Source organism: Oncorhynchus kisutch, linkage group LG4 (genome assembly GCF_002021735.2).
Source record: "Oncorhynchus kisutch isolate 150728-3 linkage group LG4, Okis_V2, whole genome shotgun sequence".
In the NCBI taxonomy this organism is placed as follows: Eukaryota; Metazoa; Chordata; class Actinopteri; order Salmoniformes; family Salmonidae; genus Oncorhynchus; species Oncorhynchus kisutch.
In genome coordinates this window covers 3,781,401-3,808,162 of record NC_034177.2, presented here as the reverse complement: position 1 = coordinate 3,808,162, position 26,762 = coordinate 3,781,401, and the positions used below count along the sequence as shown (strand labels likewise).

At 50.1% G+C, this 26,762-nt stretch overlaps 1 protein-coding gene across 1 annotated transcript in view; it reads left to right on the top strand.

Annotated features, from left to right (window-relative positions):
• The window catches only part of LOC109884447 (ras-related protein Rab-6B), a 97,718-nt gene that overhangs the window by 32,455 nt on the left and 38,501 nt on the right, over positions 1-26,762 (top strand). The window contains exon 4 of the mRNA XM_031822320.1: positions 1,279-1,390. Within this exon, the coding sequence (XP_031678180.1) occupies positions 1,279-1,390 (112 nt within the window). The remainder of the gene's footprint in view (positions 1-1,278; positions 1,391-26,762) is intronic.

Genomic DNA, 26,762 nt, shown 5'->3' with positions numbered 1-26,762 from the left:
TCATGCTAGCTAGTCAAGTACCGTGCTAGCTAGTCAAGTGTCATGCTAGCTAGTCAAGTGTCATGCTAGCTAGTCAAGTACCGTGCTAGCTAGTCAAGTGTCGTGCTAGCTAGTCAAGTATCATGCTAGCTAGTCTTTGGTGTTAGCCTGGGAGAAGGTACAGGAGAAACGGTTGGGACGAAAGTAACACAATGTAAACTGATGAATATTGTATAAGGCAAAGCATTGTGGGAAGCATCTGCCTCGGGTGCCAAAGGTTGCATGTTCAAATACAGCGATAGAAAGTTACATTTTTGTTTTAAGGCCCAAACCTTATCCCTTATCTTAACCATTCAGGGTTAATGCCTCACCTTGAGATTTCAATGCCTAAACTTAAACCTGACCTTGAGATTTCAGAGTCAATGCCTAAACTTAAACCTGACCTTGAGATTTCAGAGTCAATGCCTAAACTTAAACCTGACCTTGAGATTTCAGAGTCAATGCCTAAACTTAAACCTGACCTTGAGATTACAGAGTCAATGCATAAACTTAAACCTGACCTTAAGATTACAGAGTCAATGCCTAAACTTAAACCTAACCTTGAGATTTCAGAGTCAATGCCTAAACTTAAACCTGACCTTAAGATTACAGAGTCAATGCCTAAACTTAAACCTAACCTTGAGATTTCAGAGTCAATGCCTAAACTTAAACCTGACCTTGAGATCACAGAGTCAATGCCTAAACTTAAACCTGACCTCAAGATTACAGAGTCAATGCCTAAACTGAAACCTGACTTTAAGATTACAGAGTCAATGCCTAAACTTAAACCTGACCTTAAGATTACAGAGTCAATGCCTAAACTTAAACCTGACCTTAAGATTACAGAGTCAATACCTACCCTAAAACCTAAACTTAAATAATTTGGAGTTAATGCCTAAACTAAAACCTAAACTTAAATAATTTGACATTTGGAAGACCTTCGAAATGTGATGTTTGAGAAACAGGAACGTCTAATTCTGACGAGCTAGTTGCATAAAAGTCTCTGTAGCTCTATCGATCTCTGAGTGATTAGGAAAACAACGAAAAGTGTTATTTTCGTCCCGGTTCTCCACTAGTACCCAACCCACTTGTACAACGTTAACATCAATAAACACAATCCCATTTGTGTATATTCATGTTGCACAGTATGTACTTATATACTTTGTTATGCTCAACCATTTATATGTCAAAACTCAACTTTAAACGAGATGATATTTGACCAACTACTTTTTTTTTTTGCTTCTGCTATTCCTCAAACAGATGTGAACTCCTTCCAACAAACGTCCAAATGGATCGACGATGTCAGAACAGAGAGAGGGAGTGATGTCATTATCATGCTAGTTGGCAACAAAACAGACTTGGGAGACAAGAGGTAAGAAGTGTTATATTCAGTCATTCAGTTCTGGCTGCAGCCTAAATGTGCGTCACAAATGTGCACCCTAGGGCCTGGTCAACAGTGCACTATGAAGGGAATAGGGTGCACTATGAAGGGAATAGTGGGAAATTTGAGACACACAGATTCAAAGCGCTGCTCCTAGACTACATTACTTCTTTTTACTGGCCCGATTTCCATGGTTACGTCTAGTGCAGCGGCCCGTGTCCAATGTCTCTCTTCTCTCTCTTTTGAAAAGGTCTTTTGGGTCTTTGGGGATCCAATCAAAACACAAGTTAGTTGCGACACTGTCAGTCTGTCTCTACTCTACTTCAGAGTGACCTGGTGCCTCGTCACGCCTGAGCGTGTTCCAACTGTAAGAGAGACCTGAGACAGAGAGAGAGAGAGTGAAAGAGAGAGAGAGAGGTATACATTGAGAAAAAGAGAGAGAAAGAGAAAGAACAAGAGAGTGAAAGAGAGAGAGAAGGCCAGATACACAGAATAACAGAGATAACCATGGAAATATAACAGGTGAGAAGACTGTAAACACCGGGGGTAGTCAGTAAACATCGGGGGTAGTCAGTAAACACCGGGGGTAGTCAGTAAACACCGGGGGTAGTCAGTAAACACTGGGGGTAGTCAGTAAACACTGGGGGTAGTCAGTAAACATCGGGGGTAGTCAGTAAACACTGGGGGTAGTCAGTAAACATCGGGGGTAGTCAGTAAACATCGGGGGTAGTCAGTAAACACCGGGGGTAGTCAGTAAACACTGGGGGTAGTCAGTAAACACCGGGGGTAGTCAGTAAACACCGGGGGTAGTCGGTAACCAGTAAACACTTGGGGTAGTCAGTAAACACCGGGGATAGTCAGTAAACACCGGGGATAGTCAGTAAACACTGGGGGTAGTCGGTAAACACCGGGGGTAGTCAGTAAACACCGGGGTAGTCAGTAAACACCGGGGGTAGTCGGTAAACCCCGGGGGGAGTCAGTAAACACCGGGGTAGTCAGTAAACACCGGGGGGAGTCGGTAAACACCGGGGGTAGTCAGTAAACACCGGGGGGAGTCGGTAAACACCGGGGGGAGTCAGTAAACACCGGGGGGAGTCGGTAAACACCGGGGGGAGTCAGTAAACACCGGGGGTAGTCGGTAAACACCGGGGTAGTCAGTAAACATTGGGGGTAGTCGGTATTCAGTAAACACTGGTGGTAGTCAGTAAACATCGGGGGTAGTCAGTAAACATCGGGGGTAGTCAGTAAACACCGGGGGTAGTCAGTAAACACGGGGTAGTCAGTAAACACCGGGGGTAGTCAGTAAACACCGGGGGTAGTCAGTAACACCGGGGGTAGTCAGTAAACACCGGGGGTAGTCAGTAAACACTGGGGGTAGTCAGTAAACACTGGGGGTAGTCAGTAAACACCGGGGGTAGTCAGTAAACATCGGGGGTAGTCAGTAAACACTGGGGGTAGTCAGTAAACATCGGGGGTAGTCAGTAAACATCGGGGGTAGTCGGTAAACACTGGGGGTAGTCGGTAAACACCGGGGGTAGTCAGTAAACACTGGGGGTAGTCGGTAAACACTGGGGGTAGTCAGTAAACACTGGGGGTAGTCAGTAAACACTGGGGGTAGTCAGTAAACATCGGGGGTAGTCAGTAAACACTGGGGGTAGTCAGTAAACATCGGGGGTAGTCAGTAAACATCGGGGGTAGTCGGTAAACACTGGGGGTAGTCGGTAAACACCGGGGGTAGTCAGTAAACACTGGGGGTAGTCGGTAACCAGTAAACACCGGGGGTAGTCAGTGAACACCGGGGGTAGTCAGTAAACACCGGGGGGAGTCATTAAACACCTTGGGATAGTCAGTAAACACTGGGGGTAGTCAGTAAACACTGAGGGTAGTCGGTAAACACCGGGGGGACTCAGTAAACACTGGGGGTAGTCAGGAAATACCGTGGGGTAGTCGGTAAACACCGGGGGGAGTCAGTAAATACCGGGGGTAGTCGGTAAACACCGGGGGTAGTCGGTAAACACCGGGGGGGAGTCAGTAAACACCGGGGGTAGTCAGTAAACACCGGGGGTAGTCAGTAAACACCGGGGGCAGTCGGTAAACACCGGGGGTAGTCAGTAAACACGAGGGTAGTCAGTAAACACCGGGGGTAGTCAGTAAACACCGGGGGTAGTCAGCAAACACCGGGGGTAGTCAGTAAACATCGGGGTAGTCAGTAAACACCGGGGGTAGTCAGTAAACACCGGGGGTAGTCCGTAAACACCGGGGGTAGTCAGTAAACACCGGGGGTAGTCAGTAAACACCGGGGGTAGTCGGTAAACACCGGGGGGCAGTCAGTAAACACCGGGGGTAGTCGGTAAACACTGGGGGTAGTCAGTAAATACCGTGGGGTGTCGGTGAACACCGGGGGGTAGTCAGTAAACACCGGGGGAAGTCAGTAAACACTGGGAGGAGTCAGTAAACACGGGAGGAGTCAGTAAACACCGGGGGTAGTCAGTAAACACCGGGGGTAGTCGGTAAACACCGGGGGGAGTCAGTAAACACCGGGGGTAGTCGGTAAACACCGGGGGTAGTCGGTAAACACCGGGGGAAGTCAGTAAACACTGGGAGGAGTCAGTAACACGGGGGGAGTCAGTAAACACTGGGGGGAATCGGTAAACACTGGGGGGAGTCAGTAAACACTGGGGGGAGTCAGTAAACACTGGTGGTAGTCAGTAAACATCGGGGGTAGTCGGTAAACACTGGGGGTAGTCGGTAAACACCGGGGGTAGTCGGTAAACACCGAGGGGAGTCAGTAAACACCGGGGGTAGTCGGTAAACACCGGGGGTAGTCAGTAAACACCGAGGGTAGTCGGTAAACCCCGGGGGAGTCAGTAAACACCGGGGGTAGTCAGTAAACACCGGGGGAGTCGGTAAACACCGGGGGGAGTCAGTAAACACCGGGGGTAGTCAGTAAACACCGGGGGTAGTCGGTAAACACCGGGGGGAGTCAGTAAACACCGGGGGTAGTCGGTAAACACCGGGGGTAGTCGGTAAACACCGGGGGGGAGTCAGTAAACACCGGGGGTAATCGGTAAACACTGGGGGTAGTCAGTAAATACCGTGGGGTGTCGGTGAACACCGGGGGGTAGTCAGTAAACACCGTAATGATTCACCTCCCTACCCCGTCGTACAGTAATGATTCACCTCCCTACCCTGTCGTACAGTAATGATTCACCTCCCTACCCTGTCGTAAAGTAATGATTCACCTCCCTACCCCGTCGTAAAGTAATGATTCACCTCCCTACCCTGTCATACAGTAATGAATCACCTCCCTACCCTGTTGTACAGTAATGATTCACCTCCCTACCCTGTCGTACAGTAATGATTCACCTCCCTACCCTGTCAAACAGTAATGATTCACCTCCCTACCCTGTCGTACAGTAATGATTCACCTCCCTACTCTGTCATACAGTAATGATTCAACTCTCTACTCTGTCATACAGTAATGATTCACCTCCCTACCCTGTCATACAGTAATGATTCACATCCCTACCCTGTCAGACAGTAATGATTCACCTCCCTACCCTGTCAGACAGCAATGATTCACCTCCCTACCCTGTCGTACAGTAATGATTCACCTCCCTACCCTGTCATACAGTAATGATTCACCTCCCTACCCTGTCAGACAGTAATGATTCACCTCCCTACCCTGTCAGACAGTAATGATTCACCTCCCTACCCTGTCATACAGTAATGATTCACCTCCCTACCCTGTCATACAGTAATGATTCACCTCCCTACCCTGTCAGACAGTAATGATTCACCTCCGTACCCTGTCATACAGTAATGATTCACCTCCCTACCCTGTCAGACAGTAATGATTCACCTCCGTACCCTGTCGTAAAGTAATGATTCACCTCCCTACCCTGTCAGACAGTCTAAACAGAGAAACTAGACACTCACAGACACTCCTGATGTTCTCTCTCCTGGAATGTCCGGACATTGGAGAAACCCCTTAATGATGCCAGTAATTGGTAAAACACATCTGACCTTCAAGTTGTCGGTCCCTGGTGTTGCTGATTGGCACTGGTGTGAGTTTTAAATCATTCTCACTTTCACAGACCACGATATAGGAAAATATCTCACACACATCTGTGATTACTTGCTGCAGGTGCATAGGAATTGTTTGATGAAATGACCATGATATGAAATATGACAAGGAGGGAGGAGGGAGGAGGGAGGAGGGAGTAGGGAGGAGGGAGGAGGGAGTAGGGAGGAGGGAGGAGGGAGGAGGGGAGGAGGGAGGAGGGAGGAGGGGAGGATGGGAGGAGGGAGGAGGTAGGAGGGGAGGAGGGAGGAGGGAGGACTCAGGTAGTCAAAGACTTGGTCTGTGTATGTTGTCAGATGCACCGAATGCTATAGACCTGACCATGAAGTATTGAATACAACCTGACCATGAAGTACAACCTTACCATGAAATACAACCTTACCATGAAATACTGAATACAACCTGACCATGAAATGCTGAATACAACCTGACCATGAAATACAACCTTACCATGAAATGCTGAATACAACCCTACCATGAAATGCTGAATACAACCCTACCATGAAATGCTGAATACAACCTGACCATGAAATGCTGAATACAACCTGACCATGAAATGCTGAATACAACACTACCATGAAATGCTGAATACAACCCTACCATGAAATGCTGAATACAACCTTACCATGAAATACTGAATACAACCTGACCATGAAATACTGAATACAACCTGACCATGAAATACTGAATACAACCTGACCATGAAATGCTGAATACAACCTGACCATGAAATACTGAATACAACCCTACCATGAAATACTGAATACAACCCTACCATGAAATGCTGAATACAACCTGACCATGAAATACTGAATACAACCTGACCATGAAATACTGAATACAACCTGACCATGAAATGCTGAATACAACCTGACCATGAAATACTGAATACGACCTGACCATGAAATACTGAATACAACCTGACCATGAAATACTGAATACAACCTGACCATGAAATACAAGTCCTTAAACCAACAATGCAGTTGAAGAAATAGAGTTAATAAAATATTTATTAAATAAAATAAGTAAAAAATATCAACAACGAGGCTATATACAGGGTGTTACGGTACAGAGTCAATGTGGAGGCTATATACAGGGTGTTACGGTACAGAGTCAATGTGGAGGCTATATACAGGGTGTTACGGTACAGAGTCAATGTGGAGGCTATATACAGGGTGTTACGGTACAGAGTCAATGTGGAGGCTATATACAGGGGGTACCGGTACAGAGTCAATGTGGAGGCTATATACAGGGTGTTACGGTACAGAGTCAATGTGGAGGCTATATACAGGGGGTACCGGTACAGAGTCAATGTGGAGGCTATATACAGGGGGTACCGGTACAGAGTCAATGTGGAGGCTATATACAGGGTGTTACGGTACAGAGTCAATGTGGAGGCTATATACAGGGGGTTACGGTACAGAGTCAATGTGGAGGCTATATACAGGGGGTTACGGTACAGAGTCAATGTGGAGGCTATATACAGGGTGTTACGGTACAGAGTCAATGTGGAGGCTATATACAGGGGATACCAGTACAGAGTCAATGTGGTGGCTATATACAGGGTGTTACGGTACAGAGTCAATGTGGAGGCTATATACAGGGGGTTACGGTACAGAGTCAATGTGGAGGCTATATACAGGGGGTTACGGTACAGAGTCAATGTGGAGGCTATATACAGGGTGTTACGGTACAGAGTCAATGTGGAGGCTATATACAGGGTATTACGGTACAGAGGCAATGTGGAGGCTATATACAGGGGGTACCGGTACAGAGTCAATGTGGAGGCTATATACAGGGGGTACCGGTACAGAGTCAATGTGGAGGCTATATACAGGGGGGTACCGGTACAGAGTCAATGTGGAGGCTATATACAGGGGGGTACCGGTACAGAGTCAATGTAGAGGCTATATACAGGGGGGTACCGGTACAGAGTCAATATGGAGGCTATATACAGGGTATTACGGAACAGAGTCAATGTGCAGGGTTACAGGTTAGTAACAAGGCTTTATACAGGGGGTACCGGTACAGAGTCAATGTGGAGGCTATATACAGGGGGTACCGGTACAGAGTCAATGTGGAGGCTATATACAGGGGGTACCGGTACAGAGGCAATGTGGAGGCTATATACAGGGGGTACCGGTACAGAGTCAATGTAGAGGCAATATACAGGGGGTACCGGTACAGAGTCAATGTAGAGGCTATATACAGGGGGTACCGGTACGGAGTCAATGTAGAGGCTATATACAGGGGGTACCGGTACAGAGTCAATATGGAGGCTATATACAGGGTATTACGGAACAGAGTCAATGTGCAGGGTTACAGGTTAGTAACAAGGCTTTATACAGGGGGTACCGGTACAGAGTCAATGTGCAGGGTTACAGGTTAGTAACGAGGCTATATACAGGGGGTACCGGTACAGAGTCTATGTGAAGGCTATATACTGGGTGTTACGGTACAGAGTCAATGTGGAGGCTATATACAGGGGGTACCGGTACAACGTCAATGTGGAGGCTATATACAGGGGGTACCGGTACAGAGTCAATGTAGAGGCTATATACAGGGGGTACCGGTACAGAGTCAATGTAGAGGCTATATACAGGGGGTACCGGTACAGAGTCAATATGGAGGCTATATACAGGGTATTACGGAACAGAGTCAATGTGCAGGGTTACAGGTTAGTAACAAGGCTTTATACAGGGGGTACCGGTACAGAGTCAATGTGGAGGCTATATGCAGGGGGTACCGGTACAGAGTCAATGTAGAGGCTATATACAGGGGGTACCGGTACGGAGTCAATGTAGAGGCTATATACAGGGGGTACCGGTACAGAGTCAATATGGAGGCTATATACAGGGGGTACCGGTACAGAGTCAATGTGCAGGGTTACAGGTTAGTAACGAGGCTATATACAGGGGGTACCGGTACAGAGTCTATGTGAAGGCTATATACTGGGTGTTACGGTACAGAGTCAATGTAGAGGCAATATACAGGGGGTACCGGTACAGAGTCAATGTAGAGGCTATATACAGGGGGTACCGGTACGGAGTCAATGTAGAGGCTATATACAGGGGGTACCGGTACAGAGTCAATATGGAGGCTATATACAGGGTATTACGGAACAGAGTCAATGTGCAGGGTTACAGGTTAGTAACAAGGCTTTATACAGGGGGTACCGGTACAGAGTCAATGTGCAGGGTTACAGGTTAGTAACGAGGCTATATACAGGGGGTACCGGTACAGAGTCTATGTGAAGGCTATATACTGGGTGTTACGGTACAGAGTCAATGTGGAGGCTATATACAGGGGGTACCGGTACAACGTCAATGTGGAGGCTATATACAGGGGGTACCGGTACAGAGTCAATGTAGAGGCTATATACAGGGGGTACCGGTACAGAGTCAATGTAGAGGCTATATACAGGGGGTACCGGTACAGAGTCAATGTAGAGGCTATATACAGGGGGTACCGGTACAGAGTCAATGTAGAGGCTATATACAGGGGGTACCGGTACAGAGTCAATATGGAGGCTATATACAGGGTATTACGGAACAGAGTCAATGTGCAGGGTTACAGGTTAGTAACAAGGCTTTATACAGGGGGTACCGGTACAGAGTCAATGTGGAGGCTATATGCAGGGGGTACCGGTACAGAGTCAATGTAGAGGCTATATACAGGGGGTACCGGTACGGAGTCAATGTAGAGGCTATATACAGGGGGTACCGGTACAGAGTCAATATGGAGGCTATATACAGGGGGTACCGGTACAGAGTCAATGTGCAGGGTTACAGGTTAGTAACGAGGCTATATACAGGGGGTACCGGTACAGAGTCTATGTGAAGGCTATATACTGGGTGTTACGGTACAGAGTCAATGTAGAGGCAATATACAGGGGGTACCGGTACAGAGTCAATGTAGAGGCTATATACAGGGGGTACCGGTACGGAGTCAATGTAGAGGCTATATACAGGGGGTACCGGTACAGAGTCAATATGGAGGCTATATACAGGGTATTACGGAACAGAGTCAATGTGCAGGGTTACAGGTTAGTAACAAGGCTTTATATAGGGGGTACCGGTACAGAGTCAATGTGCAGGGTTACAGGTTAGTAACGAGGCTATATACAGGGGGTACCGGTACAGAGTCTATGTGAAGGCTATATACTGGGTGTTACGGTACAGAGTCAATGTGGAGGCTATATACAGGGGGTACCGGTACAATGTCAATGTGGAGGCTATATACAGGGGGGTACCGGTACAGAGTCAATGTAGAGGCTATATACAGGGGGTACCGGTACAGAGTCAATGTAGAGGCTATATACAGGGGGTACCGGTACAGAGTCAATATGGAGGCTATATACAGGGTATTACGGAACAGAGTCAATGTGCAGGGTTACAGGTTAGTAACAAGGCTTTATACAGGGGGTACCGGTACAGAGTCAATGTGGAGGCTATATGCAGGGGGTACCGGTACAGAGTCAATGTAGAGGCTATATACAGGGGGTACCGGTACGGAGTCAATGTAGAGGCTATATACAGGGGGTACCGGTACAGAGTCAATATGGAGGCTATATACAGGGGGTACCGGTACAGAGTCAATGTGCAGGGTTACAGGTTAGTAACGAGGCTATATACAGGGGGTACCGGTACAGAGTCTATGTGAAGGCTATATACTGGGTTTTACGGTACAGAGTCAATGTGGAGGCTATATACAGGGGGTACCGGTACAACGTCAATGTGGAGGCTATATACAGGGGGTACCGGTACAGAGTCAATGTAGAGGCTATATACAGGGGGTACCGGTACAGAGTCAATGTAGAGGCTATATACAGGGGGTACCGGTACAGAGTCAATATGGAGGCTATATACAGGGTATTACGGAACAGAGTCAATGTGCAGGGTTACAGGTTAGTAACAAGGCTTTATACAGGGGGTACCGGTACAGAGTCAATGTGGAGGCTATATGCAGGGGGTACCGGTACAGAGTCAATGTAGAGGCTATATACAGGGGGTACCGGTACGGAGTCAATGTAGAGGCTATATACAGGGGGTACCGGTACAGAGTCAATATGGAGGCTATATACAGGGGGTACCGGTACAGAGTCAATGTGCAGGGTTACAGGTTAGTAACGAGGCTATATACAGGGGGTACCGGTACAGAGTCTATGTGAAGGCTATATACTGGGTGTTACGGTACAGAGTCAATGTAGAGGCAATATACAGGGGGTACCGGTACAGAGTCAATGTAGAGGCTATATACAGGGGGTACCGGTACGGAGTCAATGTAGAGGCTATATACAGGGGGTACCGGTACAGAGTCAATATGGAGGCTATATACAGGGTATTACGGAACAGAGTCAATGTGCAGGGTTACAGGTTAGTAACAAGGCTTTATACAGGGGGTACCGGTACAGAGTCAATGTGCAGGGTTACAGGTTAGTAACGAGGCTATATACAGGGGGTACCGGTACAGAGTCTATGTGAAGGCTATATACTGGGTGTTACGGTACAGAGTCAATGTGGAGGCTATATACAGGGGGTACCGGTACAATGTCAATGTGGAGGCTATATACAGGGGGTACCGGTACAGAGTCAATGTAGAGGCTATATACAGGGGGTACCGGTACAGAGTCAATGTAGAGGCTATATACAGGGGGTACCGGTACAGAGTCAATGTGGAGGCTATATACAGGGGGTACCGGTACAGAGTCAATGTGGAGGCTATATACAGGGTGTTACGGTACAGAGTCAATGTGGAGGCTATATACAGGGGGTTACGGTACAGAGTCAATGTGGAGGCTATATACAGGGTGTTACGGTACAGAGTCAATGTGGAGGCTATATACAGGGTGTTACGGTACAGAGTCAATGTGGAGGCTATATACAGGGGGTACCGGTACAGAGTCAATGTGGAGGCTATATACAGGGTGTTACGGTACAGAGTCAATGTGGAGGCTATATACAGGGGGTACCGGTACAGAGTCAATGTGGAGGCTATATACAGGGGGTACCGGTACAGAGTCAATGTGGAGGCTATATACAGGGTGTTACGGTACAGAGTCAATGTGGAGGCTATATACAGGGGGTTACGGTACAGAGTCAATGTGGAGGCTATATACAGGGGGTTACGGTACAGAGTCAATGTGGAGGCTATATACAGGGTGTTACGGTACAGAGTCAATGTGGAGGCTATATACAGGGGATACCAGTACAGAGTCAATGTGGTGGCTATATACAGGGTGTTACGGTACAGAGTCAATGTGGAGGCTATATACAGGGGGTTACGGTACAGAGTCAATGTGGAGGCTATATACAGGGGGTTACGGTACAGAGTCAATGTGGAGGCTATATACAGGGTGTTACGGTACAGAGTCAATGTGGAGGCTATATACAGGGTATTACGGTACAGAGGCAATGTGGAGGCTATATACAGGGGGTACCGGTACAGAGTCAATGTGGAGGCTATATACAGGGGGTACCGGTACAGAGTCAATGTGGAGGCTATATACAGGGGGTACCGGTACAGAGTCAATGTGGAGGCTATATACAGGGGGTACCGGTACAGAGTCAATGTAGAGGCTATATACAGGGGGTACCGGTACAGAGTCAATATGGAGGCTATATACAGGGTATTACGGAACAGAGTCAATGTGCAGGGTTACAGGTTAGTAACAAGGCTTTATACAGGGGGTACCGGTACAGAGTCAATGTGGAGGCTATATACAGGGGGTACCGGTACAGAGTCAATGTGGAGGCTATATACAGGGGGTACCGGTACAGAGGCAATGTGGAGGCTATATACAGGGGGTACCGGTACAGAGTCAATGTAGAGGCAATATACAGGGGGTACCGGTACAGAGTCAATGTAGAGGCTATATACAGGGGGTACCGGTACGGAGTCAATGTAGAGGCTATATACAGGGGGGTACCGGTACAGAGTCAATATGGAGGCTATATACAGGGTATTACGGAACAGAGTCAATGTGCAGGGTTACAGGTTAGTAACAAGGCTTTATACAGGGGGTACCGGTACAGAGTCAATGTGCAGGGTTACAGGTTAGTAACGAGGCTATATACAGGGGGTACCGGTACAGAGTCTATGTGAAGGCTATATACTGGGTGTTACGGTACAGAGTCAATGTGGAGGCTATATACAGGGGGTACCGGTACAACGTCAATGTGGAGGCTATATACAGGGGGTACCGGTACAGAGTCAATGTAGAGGCTATATACAGGGGGTACCGGTACAGAGTCAATGTAGAGGCTATATACAGGGGGTACCGGTACAGAGTCAATATGGAGGCTATATACAGGGTATTACGGAACAGAGTCAATGTGCAGGGTTACAGGTTAGTAACAAGGCTTTATACAGGGGGTACCGGTACAGAGTCAATGTGGAGGCTATATGCAGGGGGTACCGGTACAGAGTCAATGTAGAGGCTATATACAGGGGGTACCGGTACGGAGTCAATGTAGAGGCTATATACAGGGGGTACCGGTACAGAGTCAATATGGAGGCTATATACAGGGGGTACCGGTACAGAGTCAATGTGCAGGGTTACAGGTTAGTAACGAGGCTATATACAGGGGGTACCGGTACAGAGTCTATGTGAAGGCTATATACTGGGTGTTACGGTACAGAGTCAATGTAGAGGCAATATACAGGGGGTACCGGTACAGAGTCAATGTAGAGGCTATATACAGGGGGTACCGGTACGGAGTCAATGTAGAGGCTATATACAGGGGGGTACCGGTACAGAGTCAATATGGAGGCTATATACAGGGTATTACGGAACAGAGTCAATGTGCAGGGTTACAGGTTAGTAACAAGGCTTTATACAGGGGGTACCGGTACAGAGTCAATGTGCAGGGTTACAGGTTAGTAACGAGGCTATATACAGGGGGTACCGGTACAGAGTCTATGTGAAGGCTATATACTGGGTGTTACGGTACAGAGTCAATGTGGAGGCTATATACAGGGGGTACCGGTACAACGTCAATGTGGAGGCTATATACAGGGGGTACCGGTACAGAGTCAATGTAGAGGCTATATACAGGGGGTACCGGTACAGAGTCAATGTAGAGGCTATATACAGGGGGTACCGGTACAGAGTCAATGTAGAGGCTATATACAGGGGGTACCGGTACAGAGTCAATGTAGAGGCTATATACAGGGGGGTACCGGTACAGAGTCAATATGGAGGCTATATACAGGGGGTACCGGTACGGAGTCAATGTAGAGGCTATATACAGGGGGTACCGGTACAGAGTCAATATGGAGGCTATATACAGGGGGTACCGGTACAGAGTCAATGTGCAGGGTTACAGGTTAGTAACGAGGCTATATACAGGGGGTACCGGTACAGAGTCTATGTGAAGGCTATATACTGGGTGTTACGGTACAGAGTCAATGTAGAGGCAATATACAGGGGGTACCGGTACAGAGTCAATGTAGAGGCTATATACAGGGGGTACCGGTACGGAGTCAATGTAGAGGCTATATACAGGGGGTACCGGTACAGAGTCAATATGGAGGCTATATACAGGGTATTACGGAACAGAGTCAATGTGCAGGGTTACAGGTTAGTAACAAGGCTTTATACAGGGGGTACCGGTACAGAGTCAATGTGCAGGGTTACAGGTTAGTAAATAGGCTATATACAGGGGGTACCGGTACAGAGTCTATGTGAAGGCTATATACTGGGTGTTACGGTACAGAGTCAATGTGGAGGCTATATACAGGGGGTACCGGTACAATGTCAATGTGGAGGCTATATACAGGGGGTACCGGTACAGAGTCAATGTAGAGGCTATATACAGGGGGTACCGGTACAGAGTCAATGTAGAGGCTATATACAGGGGGTACCGGTACAGAGTCAATATGGAGGCTATATACAGGGTATTACGGAACAGAGTCAATGTGCAGGGTTACAGGTTAGTAACAAGGCTTTATACAGGGGGTACCGGTACAGAGTCAATGTGGAGGCTATATGCAGGGGGTACCGGTACAGAGTCAATGTAGAGGCTATATACAGGGGGTACCGGTACGGAGTCAATGTAGAGGCTATATACAGGGGGTACCGGTACAGAGTCAATATGGAGGCTATATACAGGGGGTACCGGTACAGAGTCAATGTGCAGGGTTACAGGTTAGTAACGAGGCTATATACAGGGGGTACCGGTACAGAGTCTATGTGAAGGCTATATACTGGGTTTTACGGTACAGAGTCAATGTGGAGGCTATATACAGGGGGTACCGGTACAACGTCAATGTGGAGGCTATATACAGGGGGTACCGGTACAGAGTCAATGTAGAGGCTATATACAGGGGGTACCGGTACAGAGTCAATGTAGAGGCTATATACAGGGGGGTACCGGTACAGAGTCAATATGGAGGCTATATACAGGGTATTACGGAACAGAGTCAATGTGCAGGGTTACAGGTTAGTAACAAGGCTTTATACAGGGGGTACCGGTACAGAGTCAATGTGGAGGCTATATGCAGGGGGTACCGGTACAGAGTCAATGTAGAGGCTATATACAGGGGGTACCGGTACGGAGTCAATGTAGAGGCTATATACAGGGGGTACCGGTACAGAGTCAATATGGAGGCTATATACAGGGGGTACCGGTACAGAGTCAATGTGCAGGGTTACAGGTTAGTAACGAGGCTATATACAGGGGGTACCGGTACAGAGTCTATGTGAAGGCTATATACTGGGTGTTACGGTACAGAGTCAATGTAGAGGCAATATACAGGGGGTACCGGTACAGAGTCAATGTAGAGGCTATATACAGGGGGTACCGGTACGGAGTCAATGTAGAGGCTATATACAGGGGGTACCGGTACAGAGTCAATATGGAGGCTATATACAGGGTATTACGGAACAGAGTCAATGTGCAGGGTTACAGGTTAGTAACAAGGCTTTATACAGGGGGTACCGGTACAGAGTCAATGTGCAGGGTTACAGGTTAGTAACGAGGCTATATACAGGGGGTACCGGTACAGAGTCTATGTGAAGGCTATATACTGGGTGTTACGGTACAGAGTCAATGTGGAGGCTATATACAGGGGGTACCGGTACAATGTCAATGTGGAGGCTATATACAGGGGGTACCGGTACAGAGTCAATGTAGAGGCAATATACAGGGGGTACCGGTACAGAGTCAATGTAGAGGCTATATACAGGGGGTACCGGTACAGAGTCAATATGGAGGCTATATACAGGGTATTACGGAACAGAGTCAATGTGCAGGGTTACAGGTTAGTAACAAGGCTTTATACAGGGGGTACCGGTACAGAGTCAATGTGGAGGCTATATGCAGGGGGTACCGGTACAGAGTCAATGTAGAGGCTATATACAGGGGGTACCGGTACGGAGTCAATGTAGAGGCTATATACAGGGGGTACCGGTACAGAGTCAATATGGAGGCTATATACAGGGGGTACCGGTACAGAGTCAATGTGCAGGGTTACAGGTTAGTAACGAGGCTATATACAGGGGGTACCGGTACAGAGTCTATGTGAAGGCTATATACTGGGTGTTACGGTACAGAGTCAATGTGGAGGCTATATACAGGGGGTACCGGTACAACGTCAATGTGGAGGCTATATACAGGGGGTACCGGTACAGAGTCAATGTAGAGGCTATATACAGGGGGTACCGGTACAGAGTCAATGTAGAGGCTATATACAGGGGGTACCGGTACAGAGTCAATATGGAGGCTATATACAGGGTATTACGGAACAGAGTCAATGTGCAGGGTTACAGGTTAGTAACAAGGCTTTATACAGGGGGTACCGGTACAGAGTCAATGTGGAGGCTATATACAGGGGGTACCGGTACAGAGTCAATGTGGAGGCTATATACAAGGGGTACCGGTACAGAGTCAATGTGGAGGCTATATACAGGGGGTAACGGTACAGAGTCAATGTAGAGGCAATATACAGGGGGTACCGGTACAGAGTCAATGTAGAGGCTATATACAGGGGGTATGGTACGGAGTCAATGTAGAGGCTATATATAGGGGGTACCGGTACAGAGTCAATATGGAGGCTATATACAGGGTATTACGGAACAGAGTCAATGTGCAGGGTTACAGGTTAGTAACAAGGCTTTATACAGGGGGTACCGGTACAGAGTCAATGTGCAGGGTTACAGGTTAGTAACGAGGCTATATACAGGGGGTACCGGTACAGAGTCTATGTGAAGGCTATATACTGGGTGTTACGGTACAGAGTCAATGTGGAGGCTATATCCAGGGGGTACCGGTACAACGTCAATGTGGAGGCTATATACAGGGTATTACGGAACAGAGTCAATGTGCAGGGTTACAGGTTTGTAACGAGGCTATATACAGGGGGTACCGGTACAGAGTCAATGTGCAGGGTTACAGGTTAGTAACGAGGCTATATACAGGGGGTACCGGTACAGAGTCTATGTGAAGGCTATATACTGGGTGTTACGGTACAGAGTCAATGTGGAGGCTATATACAGGGTGTTACGGTACAGAGTCAATGTGGAGGCTATATACAGGGTGTTACGGTACATAGTCAATGTGGAGGATATATACAGGGTATTACGGTACAGAGTCAGTGTGGAGGGTTACAGGTTATTTGAGGTAATTTGTACATGTAAGAAGTAGTAAAGTGACTATGCATAGATAATAAACAGCGAGTAGCAGCAGTGTAAAAAGAGTAAAAAGAAGGGGGGGGTCAATGTAAATAGTTTGGACATTTGATTGATTAATCGGTCTTATGGCTTGGGGGTAGAAGCTGTTAAGGAGCTTTCTGGACCTTGGCGCTCAGGTATCGCTTGCCGTGTTGTAGCAGAGAGAACAATCTATGACTTGGGTGACAGGGGTTGGCTCCAGTGATGTACTGGGCCGTACGCACTACCCTCTGTAGCGCCTTACGGTCAGATGCCGAGCAGTTGCCGTACCAGGCGATGATGCAACCGGTCAGGATGCTCTCGATGGTGCAGCTGTAGAACTTTTTGAGAATCTGGGGACCGAAGCCAAATCTTTTCAGTCTCCTGAGGGGGAAAGGTTTTGTCGTGCCCTCTTCACGACTGTCTTGGTGTGTTTGGACCATGAGATTTGTTGGTGATGTGGACACCAAGGAACTTGAAACTCTCAACCTGCTCCACTGCAGCCCTGTCGATGTGAACAGTGTGTTCGGCCCGCCTTTTCCTGTAGTCCATGATCATCTCCTTTTTCTTGCTCACGTTGAGGGAGAGGTTGTTGTCCTGGCACCTCCCGGCCAGGTCTCTGACCTCCTCCTCCCTATAGGCTGTCTCATCGTTGTCGGTGATCAGGCCTACCACTGTTGTGTCGTCAGCAAACTTAATGATGGTGTTGGAGTCGTGCTTGGCCACACAGTTGTGGGTGAACAGGGAGTACCAGGAGGGGACTGAGCACGCACCCCTGAGGGGCCCCTGTGTTGAGGATCAGCGTGGCAGATGTGTTGTTGCCTGCCCTTACCAGCTGGGGGCAGCCCGTCAGGAAGTCCAGGATCCTGTTGCAGAGGGAGGTATTTAGTCCCAGGGTCCTTTGTGGGCACTATGGTGTTGAATGCTGAGCTGTAGTCAATGAACAGCATTCTCACGTAGGTGTTCTTTTTGTCCAGGTGGGAAAGGGCAGTGTGGAGTGCGATTGAGATTGCGTCATCTGTGGATCTGTTGGGGCGGTACTAACATTGGAGTGGGTCTTTTTCCGGGATGATGGTGTTGATGTGAGTTATGACCAGCCTTTCAAAGCACTTCATGGCTACTGACGTGCTACGGGGCGGTAGTCATTTAGGCAGGTTACCTTCGCTTTCTTGTGCACAGGGACTATGGTGGTCTGCTTGAAAACATGTAGGTATTACAGACTCGGTCAGGGAGAGGTTGAAAATGTCAGGGAAGACACTTGCCAATTGGTCCGCGCATGCTCTGAGTACACGTCCTGGTAATCCATCTGGCCGAGACCTTGTGAACGTTGACCTGTTTAAAGGTCTTGCTCACATCGGATACGGAGAGCGTGATCACACAGTCGTCAGGAACAGCCGGTAGGAGCCAAATGCCTTTCATGGTGATGTGTTAAAAAATCTGGAGTTGTTATTTATGGACAGCATGTCAGCCTATATAGAGGCACTTTCAGCCACATTCAATTAAACATGAATCATAACAGAAACCTGTCAGTTTGCCTCAGTGCTGCTCTCTTCTTCCCATAGCCTTCTTTATTGTTCTGCTCTGTTGTCTGCTGTCTGCTCTCTGCTGTCTGCTCCCTGCTCCCTGCTGTCTGCTCACTTCTTCCCATAGCCTTCTTTATTGTTCTGCTCTGCTGTCTGCTGTCTGCTGTCTGCTCACTGCTCACTTCTTCCCATAGCCTTCTTTATTGTTCTGCTCTGCTCTCTGCTGTCTGCTCCCTGCTCTCTGCTCTCTGCTCCCTGCTGTCTGCTGTCTGCTGTCTGCTGTCTGCTGTCTGCTGTCTGCTGTCTGCTGTCTGCTCACTTCTTCCCATAGCCTTCTTTATTGTTCTGCTCTGCTCTCTGCTGTCTGCTCCCTGCTCTCTGCTCTCTGCTCCCTGCTGTCTGCTGTCTGCTGTCTGCTGTCTGCTGTCTGCTGTCTGCTGTCTGCTCACTTCTTCCCATAGCCTTCTTTATTGTTCTGCTCTGCTCTCTGCTGTCTGCTCTCTGCTCCCTGCTCACTGCTCCCTGCTGTCTGCTGTCTGCTGTCTGCTGTCTGCTGTCTGCTCACTTCTTCCCATAGCCTTCTTTATTGTTCTGCTCTGCTCTCTGCTGTCTGCTGTCTGCTGTCTGCTCTCTGCTGTCTGCTGTCTGCTCTCTGCTCTCTGCTCTCTGCTGTCTGCTCTCTGCTCCCTGCTCACTGCTCCCTGCTCACTTCTTCCCATAGCCTTCTTTATTGTTCTGCTCTGCTGTCTGCTGTCTGCTGTCTGCTCCCTGCTCCCTGCTCTCTGCTCTCTGCTCTCTGCTCTCTGCTCTCTGCTCCCTGCTCCCTGCTCACTTCTTCCCATAGCCTTCTTTATTGTTCTGCTCTGCTCCCTGCTCCCTGCTCCCTGCTCTCTGCTCTCTGCTCTCTGCTCTCTGCTCTCTGCTCTCTGCTCCCTGCTCACTTCTTCCCATAGCCTTCTTTATTGTTCTGCTCTGCTCCCTGCTCTCTGCTGTCTGCTGTCTGCTCTCTGCTCTCTGCTCCCTGCTCTCTGCTCTCTGCTCTCTGCTGTCTGCTGTCTGCTCCCTGCTCACTTCTTCCCATAGCCTTCTTTATTGTTCTGCTCTGCTGTCTGCTCTCTGCTCTCTGCTGTCTGCTTCCCATAGCCTTCTTTATTGTTCTGCTCTGCTCTCTGCTGTCTGCTGTCTGCTCCCTGCTCACTGCTCCCTGCTGTCTGCTCTCTGCTCCCTGCTCTCTGCTCCCTGCTCACTTCTTCCCATAGCCTTCTTTATTGTTCTGCTCTGCTGTCTGCTGTCTGCTCCCTGCTCCCTGCTCACTTCTTCCCATAGCCTTCTTTATTGTTCTGCTCTGCTCTCTGCTGTCTGCTCTCTGCTGTCTGCTCCCTGCTCACTTCTTCCCATAGCCTTCTTTATTGTTCTGCTCTGCTCTCTGCTGTCTGCTCCCTGCTCTCTGCTCCCTGCTCACTTCTTCCCATAGCCTTCTTTATTGTTCTGCTCTGCTCTCTGCTCACTTCTTCCCATAGCCTTCTTTATTGTTCTGCTCTGCTGTCTGCTCACTTCTTCCCATAGCCTTCTTTATTGTTCTGCTCTGCTGTCTGCTCACTTCTTCCCATAGCCTTCTTTATTGTTCTGCTCTGCTGTCTGCTCACTTCTTCCCATAGCCTTCTTTATTGTTCTGCTCTGCTGTCTGCTGTCTGCTGTCTGCTGTCTGCTCACTTCTTCCCATAGCCTTCTTTATTGTTCTGCTCTGCTGTCTGCTGTCTGCTGTCTGCTGTCTGCTCACTTCTTCCCATAGCCTTCTTTATTGTTCTGCTCTGCTCCCTGCTCTCTGCTCTCTGCTCTCTGCTCCCTGCTCTCTGCTCCCTGCTCACTGCTCACTTCTTCCCATAGCCTTCTTTATTGTTCTGCTCTGCTCTCTGCTGTCTGCTCCCTGCTCTCTGCTCTCTGCTCCCTGCTCACTGCTCACTTCTTCCCATAGCCTTCTTTATTGTTCTGCTCTGCTCTCTGCTGTCTGCTCCCTGCTCTCTGCTCTCTGCTCCCTGCTCCCTGCTCTCTGCTCCCTGCTCACTGCTCTCTGCTGTCTGCTCCCTGCTCTCTGCTCTCTGCTCCCTGCTCCCTGCTCTCTGCTCCCTGCTCACTGCTCTGCTCCCTGCTCTCTGCTCCCTGCTCACTGCTCACTTCTTCCCATAGCCTTCTTTATTGTTCTGCTCTGCTCTCTGCTGTCTGCTCCCTGCTCTCTGCTCTCTGCTCCCTGCTGTCTGCTGTCTGCTCTCTGCTGTCTGCTCCCTGCTCACTTCTTCCCATAGCCTTCTTTATTGTTCTGCTCTGCTCTCTGCTGTCTGCTCTCTACTCACTTCTTCCCATAGCCTTCTTTATTGTTCTGCTCTGCTGTCTGCTCTCTGCTCTCTGCTCCCTGCTCTCTGCTCACTTCTTCCCATAGCCTTCTTTATTGTTCTGCTCTGCTGTCTGCTCACTTCTTCCCATAGCCTTCTTTATTGTTCTGCTCTGCTGTCTGCTCACTTCTTCCCATAGCCTTCTTTATTGTTCTGCTCTGCTGTCTGCTCACTTCTTCCCATAGCCTTCTTTATTGTTCTGCTCTGCTGTCTGCTCACTTCTTCCCATAGCCTTCTTTATTGTTCTGCTCTGCTCTCTGCTCTCTGCTCCCTGCTCACTTCTTCCCATAGCCTTCTTTATTGTTCTGCTCTGCTCTCTGCTCTCTGCTCCCTGCTCCCTGCTCTCTGCTCCCTGCTCTCTGCTCTCTGCTCTCTGCTCCCTGCTCCCTGCTCTCTGCTCTCTGCTCTCTGCTCTCTGCTCCCTGCTCTCTGCTCTCTGCTCTCTGCTCCCTGCTCCCTGCTCCCTGCTCTCTGCTCTCTGCTCTCTGCTCTCTGCTCCCTGCTCTCTGCTCTCTGCTCTCTGCTCTCTGCTCCCTGCTCCCTGCTCTCTGCTCTCTGCTCTCTGCTCTCTGCTCCCTGCTCCCTGCTCTCTGCTCCCTGCTCTCTGCTCTCTGCTCTCTGCTCTCTGCTCCCTGCTCCCTGCTCTCTGCTCCCTGCTCTCTGCTCTCTGCTCTCTGCTCCCTGCTCTCTGCTCCCTGCTCTCTGCTCTCTGCTCTCTGCTCTCTGCTCTCTGCTCCCTGCTCCCTGCTCTCTGCTCTCTGCTCTCTGCTCCCTGCTCCCTGCTCTCTGCTCCCTGCTCCCTGCTCTCTGCTCTCTGCTCTCTGCTCCCTGCTCTCTGCTCTCTGCTCTCTGCTCTCTGCTCTCTGCTCACTTCTTCCCATAGCCTTCTTTATTGTTCTGCTCTGCTCTCTGCTGTCTGCTCCCTGCTCTCTGCTCTCTGCTCCCTGCTGTCTGCTGTCTGCTGTCTGCTGTCTGCTGTCTGCTGTCTGCTGTCTGCTGTCTGCTCACTTCTTCCCATAGCCTTCTTTATTGTTCTGCTCTGCTCTCTGCTGTCTGCTCCCTGCTCTCTGCTCTCTGCTCCCTGCTGTCTGCTGTCTGCTGTCTGCTGTCTGCTGTCTGCTGTCTGCTGTCTGCTGTCTGCTCACTTCTTCCCATAGCCTTCTTTATTGTTCTGCTCTGCTCTCTGCTGTCTGCTCTCTGCTCCCTGCTCACTGCTCCCTGCTGTCTGCTGTCTGCTGTCTGCTGTCTGCTGTCTGCTCACTTCTTCCCATAGCCTTCTTTATTGTTCTGCTCTGCTCTCTGCTGTCTGCTGTCTGCTGTCTGCTCTCTGCTGTCTGCTGTCTGCTCTCTGCTCTCTGCTCTCTGCTGTCTGCTCTCTGCTCCCTGCTCACTGCTCCCTGCTCACTTCTTCCCATAGCCTTCTTTATTGTTCTGCTCTGCTGTCTGCTGTCTGCTGTCTGCTCCCTGCTCCCTGCTCTCTGCTCTCTGCTCTCTGCTCTCTGCTCTCTGCTCCCTGCTCCCTGCTCACTTCTTCCCATAGCCTTCTTTATTGTTCTGCTCTGCTCCCTGCTCCCTGCTCCCTGCTCTCTGCTCTCTGCTCTCTGCTCTCTGCTCTCTGCTCTCTGCTCCCTGCTCACTTCTTCCCATAGCCTTCTTTATTGTTCTGCTCTGCTCCCTGCTCTCTGCTGTCTGCTGTCTGCTCTCTGCTCTCTGCTCCCTGCTCTCTGCTCTCTGCTCTCTGCTGTCTGCTGTCTGCTCCCTGCTCACTTCTTCCCATAGCCTTCTTTATTGTTCTGCTCTGCTGTCTGCTCTCTGCTCTCTGCTGTCTGCTTCCCATAGCCTTCTTTATTGTTCTGCTCTGCTCTCTGCTGTCTGCTGTCTGCTCCCTGCTCACTGCTCCCTGCTGTCTGCTCTCTGCTCCCTGCTCTCTGCTCCCTGCTCACTTCTTCCCATAGCCTTCTTTATTGTTCTGCTCTGCTGTCTGCTGTCTGCTCCCTGCTCCCTGCTCACTTCTTCCCATAGCCTTCTTTATTGTTCTGCTCTGCTCTCTGCTGTCTGCTCTCTGCTGTCTGCTCCCTGCTCACTTCTTCCCATAGCCTTCTTTATTGTTCTGCTCTGCTCTCTGCTGTCTGCTCCCTGCTCTCTGCTCCCTGCTCACTTCTTCCCATAGCCTTCTTTATTGTTCTGCTCTGCTCTCTGCTCACTTCTTCCCATAGCCTTCTTTATTGTTCTGCTCTGCTGTCTGCTCACTTCTTCCCATAGCCTTCTTTATTGTTCTGCTCTGCTGTCTGCTCACTTCTTCCCATAGCCTTCTTTATTGTTCTGCTCTGCTGTCTGCTGTCTGCTGTCTGCTGTCTGCTCACTTCTTCCCATAGCCTTCTTTATTGTTCTGCTCTGCTGTCTGCTGTCTGCTGTCTGCTGTCTGCTCACTTCTTCCCATAGCCTTCTTTATTGTTCTGCTCTGCTCCCTGCTCTCTGCTCTCTGCTCTCTGCTCCCTGCTCTCTGCTCCCTGCTCACTGCTCACTTCTTCCCATAGCCTTCTTTATTGTTCTGCTCTGCTCTCTGCTGTCTGCTCCCTGCTCTCTGCTCTCTGCTCCCTGCTCACTGCTCACTTCTTCCCATAGCCTTCTTTATTGTTCTGCTCTGCTCTCTGCTGTCTGCTCCCTGCTCTCTGCTCTCTGCTCCCTGCTCCCTGCTCTCTGCTCCCTGCTCACTGCTCTCTGCTGTCTGCTCCCTGCTCTCTGCTCTCTGCTCCCTGCTCCCTGCTCTCTGCTCCCTGCTCACTGCTCTGCTCCCTGCTCTCTGCTCCCTGCTCACTGCTCACTTCTTCCCATAGCCTTCTTTATTGTTCTGCTCTGCTCTCTGCTGTCTGCTCCCTGCTCTCTGCTCTCTGCTCCCTGCTGTCTGCTGTCTGCTCTCTGCTGTCTGCTCCCTGCTCACTTCTTCCCATAGCCTTCTTTATTGTTCTGCTCTGCTCTCTGCTGTCTGCTCTCTACTCACTTCTTCCCATAGCCTTCTTTATTGTTCTGCTCTGCTGTCTGCTCTCTGCTCTCTGCTCCCTGCTCTCTGCTCACTTCTTCCCATAGCCTTCTTTATTGTTCTGCTCTGCTGTCTGCTCACTTCTTCCCATAGCCTTCTTTATTGTTCTGCTCTGCTGTCTGCTCACTTCTTCCCATAGCCTTCTTTATTGTTCTGCTCTGCTGTCTGCTCACTTCTTCCCATAGCCTTCTTTATTGTTCTGCTCTGCTGTCTGCTCACTTCTTCCCATAGCCTTCTTTATTGTTCTGCTCTGCTCTCTGCTCTCTGCTCCCTGCTCACTTCTTCCCATAGCCTTCTTTATTGTTCTGCTCTGCTCTCTGCTCTCTGCTCCCTGCTCCCTGCTCTCTGCTCCCTGCTCTCTGCTCTCTGCTCTCTGCTCCCTGCTCCCTGCTCTCTGCTCTCTGCTCTCTGCTCTCTGCTCCCTGCTCTCTGCTCTCTGCTCTCTGCTCCCTGCTCCCTGCTCCCTGCTCTCTGCTCTCTGCTCTCTGCTCTCTGCTCCCTGCTCTCTGCTCTCTGCTCTCTGCTCTCTGCTCCCTGCTCCCTGCTCTCTGCTCTCTGCTCTCTGCTCTCTGCTCCCTGCTCCCTGCTCTCTGCTCCCTGCTCTCTGCTCTCTGCTCTCTGCTCTCTGCTCCCTGCTCCCTGCTCTCTGCTCCCTGCTCTCTGCTCTCTGCTCTCTGCTCCCTGCTCTCTGCTCCCTGCTCTCTGCTCTCTGCTCTCTGCTCTCTGCTCTCTGCTCCCTGCTCCCTGCTCTCTGCTCTCTGCTCTCTGCTCCCTGCTCCCTGCTCTCTGCTCCCTGCTCCCTGCTCTCTGCTCTCTGCTCTCTGCTCCCTGCTCTCTGCTCTCTGCTCTCTGCTCTCTGCTCTCTGCTCTCTGCTCCCTGCTCTCTGCTCCCTGCTCTCTGCTCCCTGCTCTCTGCTCCCTGCTCTCTGCTCTCTGCTCCCTGCTCTCTGCTCCCTGCTCTCTGCTCTCTGCTCTCTGCTCTCTGCTCTCTGCTCTCTGCTCCCTGCTCTCTGCTCCCTGCCTTCTGCACTCTGCTCTCTGCTCTCTGCTCTCTGCTCCCTGCTCTCTGCTCCCTGCTCTCTGCTCTCTGCTCTCTGCTCTCTGCTCTCTGCTCCCTGCTCTCTGCTCCCTGCCTTCTGCACTCTGCTCTCTGCTCTCTGCTCCCTTCTCTCTGCTCTCTGCTCTCTGCTCTCTGCTGTCTGCTCTCTGCTGTCTGCTCCCTGCCCCCTGCTGTCTGCTCCCTGCCCCCTGCTGTCTGCTCCCTGCTCTCTGCTCTCTGCTGTCTGCTCCCTACTCTCTGCTCTCTGCTCTCTGCTGTCTGCTCTCTGCTCTCTGCTCTCTGCTCTCTGCTCCCTGCTCTCTGCTCCCTGCTCTCTGCTGTCTGCTCTCTGCTCTCTGCTCCCTGCTCCCTGCTCCCTGCTCTCTGCTCTCTGCTCTCTGCTGTCTTCTCCCTGCTCCCTGCTCCCTGCTCTCTGCTCTCTGCTCCCTGCTCTCTGCTCCCTGCTCTCTGCTCTCTGCTCTCTGCTCTCTGCTCCCTGCTCCCTGCTCTCTGCTCCCTGCTGTCTTCTCCCTGCTCCCTGCTCCCTGCTCCCTGCTCCCTGCTCTCTGCTCTCTGCTCCCTGCTCTCTGCTCCCTGCTCTCTGCTCTCTGCTCTCTGCTCCCTGCTCCCTGCTCTCTGCTCCCTGCTCTCTGCTCTCTGCTCCCTGCTCTCTGCTCTCTGCTCTCTGCTCTCTGCTCTCTGCTCCCTGCTCTCTGCTCTCTGCTCTCTGCTCTCTGCTCTCTGCTCTCTGCTCTCTGCTCCCTGCTCTCTGCTCCCTGCTCTCTGCTCTCTGCTCTCTGCTGTCTGCTGTCTGCTCCCTGCTCTCTGCTCCCTGCTCCCTGCTCTCTGCTCCCTGCTCCCTGCTCTCTGCTCCCTGCTCTCTGCTCTCTGCTGTCTGCTCCCTGCTCTCTGCTCCCTGCTCTCTGCTCCCTGCTCTCTGCTCTCTGCTCTCTGCTGTCTGCTCCCTGCTCTCTGCTCTCTGCTGTCTGCTGTCTGCTGTCTGCTGTCTGCATGCAGCTACAGTGTCTAATTGATCTGGAGAAAGACAGGGAAGGCAGATAAAGTGCTGTGTAAGGCAGTTTCCTGAGTCAGACTGACTGGATCAGTCAATAAACATTCAAGGAAGGGGGCCATTAAGGAGGAGAATAACTCTTTCAGGCTGTAGGACAGGGATTAGATCAGGCTGTAGGACAGGGATTAGATCAGGCTTTAGGACAGGGATTAGATCAGGCTGTAGGACAGGGATTAGATCAGGCTGCAGGACAGGGAATAGATCAGGCTGTAGGACAGGGATTAGATCAGATAGCTACCACAGGTGAGATATAGGAGCAAAAGACTGGTGTGTTGACATGGTGCAGTGTGTTGAGGCTGGTGTGTTGACATGGTGTGTTGACATGGTGCAGTGTGTTGAGGCTGGTGTGTTGACATGGTGCAGTGTGTTGACATGGTGCAGTGTGTTGAGGCTGGTGTGTTGACATGGTGTGTTGACATGGTGTGTTGACATGGTGTGTTGACATGGTGCAGTGTGTTGACATTGTGTGTTGACATGGTGTGTTGACATGGTGTGTTGACATGGTGTGTTGACATGGTGTGTTGACATGGTGCAGTGTGTTGACATTGTGTGTTGACATGGTGTG